The sequence below is a fragment of the Lathyrus oleraceus genome, chromosome 3 (assembly GCF_024323335.1).
Source record: "Lathyrus oleraceus cultivar Zhongwan6 chromosome 3, CAAS_Psat_ZW6_1.0, whole genome shotgun sequence".
NCBI classification, from domain to species: domain Eukaryota; kingdom Viridiplantae; phylum Streptophyta; class Magnoliopsida; order Fabales; family Fabaceae; genus Lathyrus; species Lathyrus oleraceus.
Window position 1 is genome coordinate 378,473,291 of NC_066581.1, and position 13,983 is coordinate 378,487,273.

Sequence of the window (13,983 nt, forward strand, 5' to 3'; positions counted from 1 at the left end):
AACCATTTTTCTTTTAACTTCTTAATCTCAACTATGTTAAAATCATTGATTGTTAACTTTGTATCATTTCATACATTGGATACATTCAAGGGAAAACCTCATATATATATATATATATATATATATATATATATATATATATATATATATATATATATATATATATATATATATATATATATATATATATATATATATATATATATATATATATATGTACATTAGAATACAAAAGTTAATGTATATTGGAAAATCAATGAAGAAAACTATTTACTATAGTGTTTTACAAATAGTCAACGTCAATACCTTGATCTCACTTGACTCTTGCATTTTGTAATAGTACAATAACATTATCAAGATCCTTGTTACTGTTGTAGTAATTGTAGAGTTGTGATGTAAGAATACCCCAAATAGTACATTGAACCAAAGACTTACTGCAGTAAAAGAATTGAGCAAACATATAATAAGGTCAATATATAGACAAATTGTTTTCAATTGAGAATAATAAGGAAATACCTCATATCATTTATGGCAAAGACAACTTTGTACTTATGGTTCTTAACATTCATTTGGATCTGAATGATTTCAATAACTCCTCCAATAAGCAATGTCCATGCTAATGACATAAGCACTAAAACTATAATAATAATAGTCATGTTGAATTCCAAGGACATTGTTTTGACAAAACAAAATTAGATAAACATTTGGCTCATAGGTAAGGCATGCATGTCTTGTGACAGCAAATGCAGAATTTCAAAGTAACCATTATATTGGAGTTTATAGATGTTCTATATAAACCACACGTAGTATGTAGAGATGACACATTTTCCTTTTTTTTAACACATACATCAGTAGACTAACATATGTTTATATCAGATATTGGAGATATTGCAATAAATGACAATAAAGAAATGTAGTCATGAAAATTCCAATAGTATGTACAAATGACACATTTTCCTTTTTTAACACATACATCAGTAGACTAACATATGTTTATATCATATTTGGAGATATTGCAACAAATAATAATAAAGAAATGTAGTCATGAAAATTCTAGTATAACTTAATTTAGCTCAAAAATGATTCATTAAAGGACATAATGATGTTCATTGTAAAACACGAAAGATAGTTATAAAGTTACAAACCTAGAATTTTTTATCGTCGTTCATGGTAATAATATAACTAAATAACTAAGAAAAACTGATAAAGAATTTAGTAGGATAAGTGAGTTATTTTTCCTTTTTATCATCTTTTATTAACTTTGTGGATGATAATTGAACATTCTCCAGGCCTTCTATCATATCACTCAAAGACCGTTTTGATGGAGTCAGACCTGAATTCTCACCAGTAGGATCATAATCTGCAGATGCAAATATAAATTCTTGCATGAAAATTTATAAATAACATCCATTAGAGCATGTCACAATAACCCCCAATATGAACTTAATGTGTATTGGAAATGAAAATAGAAAATAAAGGGTAGAATTGTAAAGTAAATATGATAGATAGAGGAATAGTATTACAGAATAACTTGAAAGTTCATCCTGCAACGAAGGCTCAGAGATCTGAAGTTTCAATGTATGTTGCAAAGAGAAGAAAAAATAAAAATCGACTATAAGGATTGGTTTGGTTTCACAATTTGATGATTTATATGTTTCACCTAAGGATTTGTTATAAGATTACCTCTTCTGACTTGAAATTATCCCTTATTTTCTTATGCAATTATTTGTTATCTCTGAATCCAACAAGATACAATCTCTCATACTCTGGTTTAAAAATAGCTCTAATTGACAACTCTTTCTTCAATATTGCATCAAGTGGATAAGGAAATTCAAGGGGATTATCTTCACCAGCCATAAATCATAAAAAACTTTACTAACAATTCATATATAATTAATATGTTTTGAACTAAGAGATGTAACTACCTCAATCAACTCCCTCTTCAGCTCAAGGGAAAATTTTCCCATCAATTTGACACAATCGTTGTCCCAAAAGACAAACCTTGCCCTGAATTTTCCATCCATACCCAGAACTTCAAGTTTGTATCTATAACAAATTTGGTTTATGAAATCAGTTTTCAAACATGGAATAACACTTCATACTATGAACAGTAATAATCAATGAGTTTAAAAATACACCTTGGGATGGGTTTATCAGTTTCATGATTCGTAAAACACTTCAACTTTTCATATTTAAGTGCAGCACTTCTAGTAAACTCACTACATCCATCATAATAACACTCAGATTGACCAACCTCAAAATTTTCTAATATGGCAACAATGGCATTGGTTGTCTCCTAGTATGATGTAATAGAACATATTGTGAAAAAATGAAACTAGTGGATAATGTATCGATGGGCAAACATACACTTATATTCTGAAGATTGTTGATTTCAGCAAGACTTAGAATTTCAGCTTTCCACAAAAACTTATCAATGCTGAATATTATAAGATTTGAGTCATGTCAAGTTGCAAGCTTGACGCAGATAATAAAGGAAACTTCCCTTGAAGGTTGACATTTAAAAAGATAAACACGAAGGTCAAACAAAAATCAATATTTAATATTAATATAACATATAAGATAATAAATATATGAAAATGCAACCACTTTTCTTTTAACTTCTTAATCTCAACTATGTTAAAATCATTGATTGTTAACTTTGTATCATTTCATACGTTGGATACATTCAAGGGAAAACCTCATATGTATGTGTACATTAGAATACAAAAGTTAATGTATATTGGAAAATCAATGAAGAAAACTATTTACTGTAGTGTTTTACAAATAGTCAACATCAATACCTTGATCTCACTTGACTCTTGCATTTTGTAATAGTACAATAACATTATCAAGATCCTTGTTATTGTTGTAGTAATTGTAGAGTTGTGATGTAAGAATATCCCAACTAGTACATTGAACCAAAGACTTACTACCCCAAATTATTTAGCATATAATCAGAGTAAATAAGCACGCATATAAACAAAAGGGTGTCACATCGACGTTTTCAAAACTTAAAACTTTCGAAAACCAACAATACACCTAGTCATTTAAAATAACACATTTCACTCATCATGAATATTCAAGCAATATGCGTTCGCAGCGGAAAATAAAGAATACTCGTGTATTTCATAAGATGATCCATGTCCCATACCATGATCAAGTAAAATAAAACAATTAATGACATAAAGCATATCCAAATAAGATACGAGTTCAATACCACTAATCTACCCAGTGTTACATGACCAGAGCATTGACTCAGTACCTAATTGCAAACTAAATACGGAACTCTCCAGCTATTCTTGAGCGAGCTACCGTCCACCTACTCCAGCAATACTACTTTGTAGTATCTGCACGATACCCATGTAAAGGTAACATTCAAACAAAAAGGGTGAGAATTCCAAATCATTTTGAATATAGCATAATAAGGCATAATGAATTAAAACACAATTTAAGAATTCATCACACTTGGTATAATCACATCAATAATATTAATCAACAATCATCTCACATATTTCAAACGTACATCACACTCACATCAATACATGCATTCAATGATCACATAACTATAGACGACTCAATGCAAGACAATGTGACTCTATGCATGTGGTACCGCAATGTGAACTCAAAGTTTCACCGCTTTCCGATTCAATATCTAGAATCCAAGCCACGCTTCCGATCCGGACAAGACCAAAGCCCTACGTCTGTTTTCAATGAAGGATCACCGCTTAAAACTACGCCTAATCCCAATTAAGGATTAACGTCTGCTACGTCTGTTTCCAATGAAGGATCACCGCTTAATACTACGCCTGATTCTAATCAAGAATCAACGTCTGCTCATGTGAACCCACAGTTTCACCACTTCCACAAAGAAGTCAACCATGCTATGATGAATGCACACATACCAACACATATGCAATTAAGATCTATATCATCTTAACATACCACATACCACCATAACTCACAATTGGTACATATACACATTCATCACCACACACATCATCTATGATTACATATACACATCCATAACCAGAAATCATTCACAATCCAATAATGGTATACATACACATTCATACAATATTTTATTTTCAACATGATAAAATTCATGGCATTTATAAATCACATAATATTTTATAACATGGAACAATAATAATAATCCTTTACGTTATCTTTAGTCATGTTATTTCACAATCAAACATATCAACCATGTTTAACACCCATCAAAATAAAATTCATAGAATTTGTAAGACGCATAATACACTATAATATGATATCATAATAATAGCCTTTTTCATTATCTTACCAATGCATTCGTCCGCATTCAAAACGGAGCTATAATACCCAATTAATTCATTAATCTATCTTAATCAAGATTTAGATTAATATTTATTCATTGCATAAGTATTCAACAACAACCTCTCTAGCCTAGTGGTAAGGCATGTACAGTTAACGCAAGACAGAACGCAATTTTTCATAAATCGTAACAGTGTTAACCGGTTAACCGTTAACTTCTATTTCTTGGATTTCAACCTAAATCATGTTTCTACCCATTGACCCAATCATACTAACCCATAATAATAAGAATTTCCCCCCTTACCTTGTCAATTTGATGGGATACTAACCCATAATAATAAGAATTTCCCCCCTTACCTTGTCAATTTGATGGAAACCTTGACTTCTCTCGCTTCTATTTCTTGGATTTCAACCTAAATCATGTTTCTACCCATTGACCCAATCATACTAACCCATAATAATAAGAATTCCCCCCTTACCTTGTCAATTTGATGGAAACTTTGACTTCTCTCGCTTTTCCTCTCCTCTTTCTCTATTGCTTCTAGTGCTCAAGTGAATTCTAATTCTCACTTCCTTCACTCTTACTATTTATAATAGTATTCTAGTTGGGCTTAAATCATCTAATTTAATCACTGGCCCAATAATACCTAATATTTAAATACCTCTATTTAAATTTAAATAATTAACCACTCACTATGCAACCAAGTTAATTAATAATTCAATTATGTCTCATAACAGTGTTAACCGGTTAACGCCCTAGGTTAACCGGTTAACGCAAGACAGAACGCAATTTTTCATAAATCGTAACAGTGTTAACCGGTTAACCGTTAACCGGTTAACGCAAAACAGAAAGTTGTTCCTGCCCTATTTCTTGGATTTCAACCTAAATCATGTTTCTACCCATTGACCCAATCATACTAACCCATAATAATAAGAATTTCCCCCCTTACCTTGTCAATTTGATGGGATACTAACCCATAATAATAAGAATTTCCCCCCTTACCTTGTCAATTTGATGGAAACCTTGACTTCTCTCGCTTCTATTTCTTGGATTTCAACCTAAATCATGTTTCTACCCATTGACCCAATCATACTAACCCATAATAATAAGAATTTCCCCCCTTACCTTGTCAATTTGATGGAAACCTTGACTTCTCTCGCTTTTCCTCTCCTCTTTCTCTATTGCTTCCAGTGCTCAAGTGAATTCTAATTCTCACTTCCTTCACTCTTACTATTTATAATAGTATTCTAGTTGGGCTTAAATCATCTAATTTAATCACTGGCCCAATAATACCTAATATTTAAATACCTCTATTTAAATTTAAATAATTAACCACTCACTATGCAACCAAGTTAATTAATAATTCAATTATGTCTCATAACAGTGTTAACCGGTTAACGCCCTGGGTTAACCGGTTAACGCAAGACAGAACGTAATTTTTCATAAATCGTAACAGTGTTAACCGGTTAACGCCCTGGGTTAACCGGTTAACGCAAAACAGAAAGTTGTTCCTGCGCTAACAACGAAACAGAATGCAGATTTCTCCGTATTTTTCATCGTTGGAGGACTTCCGGACCTCCGATTTCGATTCCGTAAAAAGCTACACGTTCAGAAAATTATGACTCATCCAAATATATATTCATTCACAGTTTTAGCATAATTTAATCATCACAATTCAAGAGTATTTATCAAGACCTAATAATTCCAAACCATGTCAATTAAGGATTTCAACCTAAATCATGTTTCTACCCATTGACCCAATCATACTAACCCATAATGATAAGAATTTCCCCCCTTACCTTGTCAATTTGATGGAAACCTTGACTCCTCTCGCTTTTCCTCTCCTCTTTCTCTATTGCTTCCAGTGCTCAAGTGAATTCTAATTCTCACTTCCTTCACTCTTACTATTTATAATAGTATTCTAGTTGGGCTTAAATCATTTAATTTAATCACTGGCCCAATAATATCTAATATTTAAATACCTCTATTTAAATTTAAATAATTAACCACTCACTATGCAACCAAGTTAATTAATAATTCAATTATGTCTCATATCAACTAAATAATTAATTATCACACTAATCCATTATTATACTACCTCACAACCGCTTAATTACTTAACACTCCAAATAATTAAATATAATATAATAAAATAATATAATAATCACTGACCCAATAATACCTAATATTTAAATGCCTCTATTTAAATTTAAATAATTAACCACTCACTATGCAACCAAGTTAATTAATAATTCAATTATGTCTCATAACAGTGTTAACCGGTTAACGCCCTGGGTTAACCGGTTAACGCAAGACAGAACGCAATTTTTCATAAATCGTAACAGTGTTAACCGGTTAACGCCCTGGGTTAACCGGTTAACGTAAAACAGAAAGTTGTTCCTGCGTTAACAACGAAACAGAATGCAGATTTCTCCGCATTTTTCATCGTTGGAGGACTTCCGGACCTCCGATTTCGATTCCGTAAAAAGCTACACGTTCAGAAAATTATGACTCATCCAAATATATATTCATTCACAATTTTAGCATAATTTAATCATCACGATTCAAGAGTATTTTTCAAGACCTAATAATTCCAAACCATGCCAATTAAGGATTTCAACCTAAATCATGTTTCTACCCATTGACCCAATCATACTAACCCATAATGATAAGAATTTCCCCCCTTACCTTGTCAATTTGATGGAAACCTTGACTCCTCTCGCTTTTCCTCTCCTCTTTCTCTATTGCTTCCAGTGCTCAAGTGAATTCTAATTCTCACTTCCTTCACTCTTACTATTTATAATAGTATTCTAGTTGGGCTTAAATCATCTAATTTAATCACTGGCCCAATAATACCTAATATTTAAATACCTCTATTTAAATTTAAATAATTAACCACTCACTATGCAACCAAGTTAATTAATAATTCAATTGTGTCTCATATCAACTAAATAATTAATTATCACACTAATCCATTATTATACTACCTCACAACCGCTTAATTACTTAACACTCCAAATAATTAAATATAATATAATAATTAATTCCTAAAAATTGGGTTGTTACAACTCTCCCCCACTTAAAAGATTTTCGTCCTCGAAAATTCCTCAAACGAACAACTCCGGATACGATTCCCTCATCTTATCCTCGAGTTCCCAACCTGCCAATGGAAAATAAAACAAGCACCGACAGTGTTCTCACACATATGTCACATACTAGGGAACAAACATAACTAAACAACCTGGCCGGACGGACTAACCTGCTACTAATGTAACACATTAGTGACTATTGACCAACTGGTCGACCATGCTCTGATACCACTAATGTAACACCCCTTTTTCTACCCCAAATTATTTAGCATATAATCAGAGTAAATAAGCACGCATATAAACAAAAGGGTGTCACATCGACGTTTTCAAAACTTAATTCGTGTTCTTTGGCAATAAATATTTGTCATCGTTTGTCGAATTGACAGTAATTCGTGTGCTTCCAGCATACATTCTCCCGATTGTCCATCATAAGCAGAACTAGCTGGTTATTGGATTCTTTCCTGATCTGGGTCTGATCGACCCGGTATATATTTTTTTTTTATTTCTTCAATGAAAGGTCAAAAAAATGAAAAATTGAAAGTAGAGTCGTATGCTATATAACAAATCGCTTGCCTGTACGGCTTTAAATTGAAGTTCTTTTGGATGCAGTAAAAGAATTGAGCAAACATACAATAAGGTCAATATATAGACAAAACTGTTTTCGATTGAGAATAATAAGGAAATACCTCATATCAGTTATAGCAAAGACAACTTTGTACTTATGGTTCTCAGCATTCATTTGGATATGAATGATTTCAGTAACTCCTCCAATAATACCTAAAAAAATAAAATTACTAACGTAAGAAAGCTAAAATAATTACATATCAAAACAACAAAGTTATATTAAATTACCAACTAAAAAATCAGATTGAAACCTCCCCGCAATAATGGATGTCAAACTAATTAATTTCAAAAATTTTAGCGAATTGTCGGGAAAGTCTATAACTTTTGCAAAAGTTGTACCATAAAATAGCAACTTAAAACTATAAGTGGTTTCTTTGAAGGAAAAATCATTATTGGAAACCTTGAAATTATGCATGATGTAGGTATTTCCAACTATAAATGTAGGCTTGTGCTTCAAAATCAAATGTGATTGTATAATTACTTGGGTCATGTCGCACTAAAAAATCAAATATAAATAACACTCGTGAGATACAAACACGGTTTTCAGTTAATAATCAACTACATATATGTTGTTTGTAAAGTGAGATATCATCATACCTTTGCATCAACTAAAACCATTTTCAAATGCTCTTTGTTAGAGACACTTTTGACAAACCACAAATCTCTAATCCTAACAGCAATCTTCCACAAATCTTTGAAGTCATTGGTATCCCTAACATCTTCAATTGGACGTGCCATTTGCTTGATATAATAACCTGAAACAACAATAAAGATTGAACAACATTCAACAAAATTCAGTGAATTTTCCAAATAGTAAAGTACTTATGAAATTCTTAATGTGGTTTATGAACATAGATTTTTCAACAACAATGAAGGAAGGCATACTTCCATTGAAAAAAATTCAAATATGCATCATGTTTTCCAAACAATAATATGAACTCATATGATGTGATCTTCTAGATACCAACAGTTATATGAGCTATATAAAATATTTTCATTGAAGTTTATAAACATGGAAAAACTTTCAAGCACATATCACATTTTGCAAACCCAAAAGTTTATGAACATCAATGGCAGCTTCGAACTTTTTTGTATCCAAAAACAAAGATTCAACAACATTCAACAAATAGAACGTATATTTCACAATATAAATCTATATGAAATTCAGCCTTGAGCAAGTCAAAAAGGAAGGCAAACATAATCGTGTAATCCAAACAGTAAAATGTTTATGAACAACCATTGCAACTTTGAACATGGGTTTTCTAAAAACAAAGATTAAACGACATTCAACATAATGAAAACGCAAACATTGAACAACAACAAAGAGTAAAAATCAAAGATTGAACATAAATTGCGATCGGTTGAACAGAGATATAAAAAAACCGATGGAACAGTGAATAAAAATCATCTTGTTGGCGCTCTCCAACGACGGTGGAGAATTTTTTCCTGTGTTTTATAGAAATAGAGGGAAACTGCAACGGCGCTGACTCGGGTATGAAGGTGGCGAAATGGAGAATGGGAGTTTCAAATCTTTGGAACCAATTTTTTTTAATATTTCAACGATCAATGTGTGTCATTCAAAGCTAAAAACATGTTATTTGAGTACTTTATGCATGGAGCAGATTGAGAATTAAATATGATATTGAAAGTTTGGAATGAAGTTTTTTAGTTTTACATAGAAATTGAAAAATTAAGTTAAATGTGTTTAGATAAAAATAAACATATAATTAAAGAAAAATAAATTTGGATTAAGAATGGTTTAGTGGCCATTTCCAAAGAATATTGATAGATAGTAGAGGTAAAATTGCAAATTTCATTTTCTCTTTTAATTTTATATTTTAAATGTTCTTTGTTTATATATTTAAGAACATGTTTCCTTTTTCTTGGCCACGGAAAGAGTATCTTTTCATTTGGCAAGTCAAACTCGAGGTTATTACTATTTGATGGGTTGGGAAGCATGAAAAACTATTTATCCAATAGTTTTGGGGTCTGTTGTTGTGATTTTCCTGTTGCTATTGAATTGCAAGAGTAATAATAATGTAAATTATCACATAGCAATGCTTTCACCAAGCTTCATTGCTTAGATGAAACTCTTCAATCACACTGAATATGGCTGTGACATTGCATCCCCTTCGAATGTTCCTTCAAAATTCACTAATCAATACAAAAAGTACACAACTTTCATGCAGATTCACCTCTTCCCTCGCTTTTGTTCCAAACCCATATGTGATATTGCGTGATTACAAGTTTTCAGGGAAGTATAGCGGTAGAAACACAAAAATCCTGCATGCCCATTTTCTAAAAACTCATTTTTTACAATCTGGTATCTTCTTCATGAACTCTTTGATTGATTTATACTGTAAGTCTGCTGACATGGTCGCTGCTCACAAGCTGTTTGATACAATTCCTCTTCCAAATGTTGTTTCTTGGAATGTCGTGATATCTGGTTACAATCGTAGTTCCATGTTTGTGAAGTCGTTGGAGATGTTTTGTTGGATGCATTTGTTTGATTTTGAGCCTGATGAGTTTAGTTTTGGGAGTGTTCTTTCTGCCTGTGTTGCTTTGCAGGCTCCACTATTTGGTATGCAAGTTTTTTCACTTCTTATGAAAAAGGGTTTTCTCTCAAGTGGTTATGTTCAGACTCAAATGGTGGACATGTTTTGCGAGAATTCCGACTTTAAGGAGGCTTTGAGGTTTTTTAATGATGTTTCATGTGATAATGTGGCGAGTTGGAATGCTATTATTTCTTTGGCAGTTAAAAATGGAGAAAACCAGGTTGCTTTGAGTCTGTTTCGTGAAATGTGTTGTGCATCTTTAATGCCAAACAGTTATACATTTCCAAGCATCTTAATAGCATGTTGTGCGCTTAAAGAGATGCAGATAGGGAAAGGAGTTCATGGATTGGCGATCAAATGTGGTGCGATGGATGTCTTTGTGGAGACTGCTATCGTTGACTTGTACGCCAAATTTGGATGTATGAGCGAAGCTTATAGACAATTCTCTCAGATGCAAGTCCAAAATGTGGTGTCTTGGACTGCTTTAATTTCTGGGTTTGTGCAAGAGGATGACACTGCTTTTGCACTACAGCTTTTCAAAGATATGAGGAAAATCGGTCAGGAGGTAAATACCTATACCATTACTAGCTTACTTTCTGCATGTGCTAAACCTGAGATGATCGAGGAGGCAGGAGAACTTCATTCCTTGGTAATAAAATTAGGGTTTGTTTTGGATGATAAGGTTGCAGCTACTTTAGTCAACATGTATGCAAAAATAGGAGAAGTTGGATTATCCGAATTAGCCTTCAGCGAGACGAAAAATACGAAGGATCCAAGTGTATGGGCGTCAATGTTGTCTTCTTTTGCTCAGAACCAAAATTATGGAAGGGCAATTGAGTTATTCACTGTAATGTTCAGAGAAGGAGTGAAACCTGATGAGTATTGTATTTGTAGTTTGTTAAGTATTATGAGCTGCTTAAATCTAGGGTCTCAGGTGCATGGTTATATTTTAAAGTCTGGGTTAGTTACCGATGCTTCTGTAGGTTGTTCGCTTTTTACAATGTACTCAAAATGTGGTTGTTTAGTAGAATCCTATAGAGTTTTTCAACAGGTACATGTGAAAGATAATGTTTCGTGGGCGTCCATGATTTCTGGTTTTGCAGAGCATGGATATCCTGATCAAGCTCTTCGACTATTTAAAGAAATGCTATATCAAGAAATTGTGCCTGATCACATTACATTAATCTCAATTCTAACTGCATGTGCTGATCTTCGTTTCTTGCGGACAGGTAGAGAAATTCACGGTTATGCTTTTAGTTTAGGACTGGGAGAAAATACAGTTGTTGGTGGTGCACTTGTAAACATGTATTCTAAGTGTGGAAGCTTGAGTTTGGCAAGAAAGATGTTTGATATGCTTCCTTCTAAGGATGCATTTGCTTGCTCTTCATTGATCTCAGGATATGCCCAAAAGGGTTTAATCGAAGATTTGTTTTTGTTATTCCATGATATGCTTCAAAATGACGTACCAGTCGATGCCTACACAGTTTCATCCATTCTCGGGGCTGCTTCACTTTTGTGCCAATCGGAAATTGGAACTCAATTGCATGCCTGCATTGAAAAGTTGGGCTTACAAGCCAATGTCTCCGTTGGAAGTTCGCTAGTAACAATGTACTCAAAATGTGGAAGTATCGAAGACTGCAGGAAATCTTTTGACGATGTAGAGAAGCCTGACCTTATAGGTTGGACTTCGATCATAGTGAGCTATGCTCAACACGGTAAAGGTGCAGACGCCTTAGCTGCATATGAACTTATGAAAAGAGAAGGAGTTCAACCTGATGCAGTAACTTTCGTTGGGATTCTATCGGCTTGTAGCCATAGTGGGCTAGTTGAAGAAGCCTTATTCTATCTTAATTCAATGTTTGATGACTACAACATTGCGCCAAGTCATCGTCATTATGCTTGTATTGTTGATCTTCTTGGTCGATCAGGTAGACTAAGAGAAGCTGAAAGCTTCATCAACAATATGCCTGTTGAGGCGGATGCTTTAATATGGGGAACTTTGCTTGCTGCTTGTAAGGTTCATGGTGATTTTGAGCTCGGGAAGTTAGCTGCCAAAAAGGTAATTGAGTTGGAACCAAGTGATGTCGGTGCTTATGTGTCGTTTTCAAACATTTGTGCAGATGGAGGACAGTGGGAAGAAGTCACAAAGATTAGAAATTCATTTAACAAAACTGGGATGAAGAAAGAAGCTGGTTGGAGCCTTGTGTGAAAAGCAATGATGTCCTGATTGCTGACCTTGTAAAAAGCAATTCACGATATCGACAACCTTCCTCGATCAAAGCATACTTGTTGGTAATTTAGATCTTAATGTCTCGGATTGAGCTGAATCAAAACTTTCAACTGTTGCGAGAAATTGTCTCTGCCAAAATCCATGCTAGCAAGGGATGTTGCTTTGTTCAATTTGAGACTAGTTAGTTACATTTTGCCTTGGAAAGATGATTGTTCCATCCAATTTTGTTCTGCTTTGGTCTTACCATGCTTGTTGTATAAAATTTGTATGGTTAACTCAGTAAAATTATGTAGTTAACACAGTTTAGTTGATAGTTAATAAATAGTATAAAAATGTGTTTCAGGTTATTTATCATATTAAGATATACAATTAACTATGATTTTGAACATCATTAACCACAATTTTCAAGTATATATATTTGAATACAAATTGTGGTTAGTAAATACTATGGGAATAATGTATTTATCTATGAATGATAGAGTATCATAAGCGAGAGAAAGAATAATATTCTATTTCATGATAAGAATGAATACAGTGGCTTTTTATATAGAGAGCAGCTAGCACTAACCGAATACAGCTGGCACAGTATAGCTGGCACAGTATACACCACTAACTACTATATACTCTATTAGTCCCCCTTAGAAACTGAGGGTACAACAAGCAGACTATGTTTGTTGAACACTCTCAGTTTGTCCCTTAGAGGAAGAAACTTGGCTGCTGAAAGTGACTTGGTTAAAGCATCTACCCATTGATCCATAGCTGGCACATGTTTAACAATGAGGCTTTTGGACAATACCTTTTCCCTCACAAAAAATATATCAAGCTCCATATGTTTTGTCCTATTATGCAGAACAGGATTATGTGCAAGAGTGACTGTGTCGAGATTGTCACAGAGAAGTTTGGGAATGGAGATTTTGCAGTGAAGCTCAAGAAGAAGGGACTGCACCCATAGGATTTCTACAGCAAACTGGGCCATACTCCTGTATTCAGCTTCAGCACTAGACCTAGCCACCAATTGTTGCTTCTTAGACCACCATGAAATCAAATTAGGGCCTAGGAACACACAGGCTCCTGAAGTAGAGTGCCTGTCATCAGGGTCTGATGCCCAATCAGCATCACAGAACCCAAGCAAAGATAGAGGTTGATGAGCAGGAGCAGGCTGAATGAGTAATCTATGACGTAGAGTACCACTTA

General features: G+C 33.5%; 2 protein-coding genes across 2 annotated transcripts; one reads left to right on the plus strand and one right to left on the minus strand.

Moving 5' to 3' along the window:
* Positions 1-313: 313 nt before the first annotated feature.
* On the minus strand, positions 314-8,887 carry LOC127131354 (uncharacterized). Its single transcript, XM_051060279.1, has 12 exons — positions 8,827-8,887; positions 8,602-8,759; positions 8,233-8,500; positions 8,067-8,157; positions 2,813-2,905; positions 2,368-2,437; positions 2,139-2,296; positions 1,926-2,046; positions 1,532-1,565; positions 1,334-1,360; positions 517-616; positions 314-434 (listed from the first exon to the last, which is right to left on the minus strand). The coding sequence occupies exons 1-12, from the start codon at positions 8,885-8,887 to the stop codon at positions 314-316; spliced, it is 1,302 nt and encodes a 433-aa protein (XP_050916236.1).
* A 995-nt stretch (positions 8,888-9,882) lies between these two features.
* LOC127127815 (pentatricopeptide repeat-containing protein At1g74600, chloroplastic) lies at positions 9,883-13,136 on the plus strand. The gene has a single exon (XM_051057098.1). The coding sequence runs from the start codon at positions 10,114-10,116 to the stop codon at positions 12,766-12,768; it is 2,655 nt and encodes an 884-aa protein (XP_050913055.1). The 5' UTR covers positions 9,883-10,113; the 3' UTR covers positions 12,769-13,136.
* Positions 13,137-13,983: the final 847 nt, after the last annotated feature.

What these genes read in the sequence shown, in the direction of transcription:
- LOC127131354 (XM_051060279.1), bottom strand. Translation starts at nt 8,887, where the DNA reads ATGCCTTCCTTCATTGTTGTTGAAAAATCTATGTTCATAAACCACATT. An exon ending in ACAATCTTCAGAATATAAGT is followed by an intron (nt 2,297 to 2,367) that starts GTATGTTTGCCC and finishes ACATCATACTAG; the next exon opens with GAGACAACCAATGCCATTGT. An exon ending in GTTGCAGGATGAACTTTCAA is followed by an intron (nt 1,361 to 1,531) that starts GTTATTCTGTAA and finishes TTGCATCTGCAG; the next exon opens with ATTATGATCCTACTGGTGAG.
- LOC127127815 (XM_051057098.1), top strand. Translation starts at nt 10,114, where the DNA reads ATGGCTGTGACATTGCATCCCCTTCGAATGTTCCTTCAAAATTCACTA.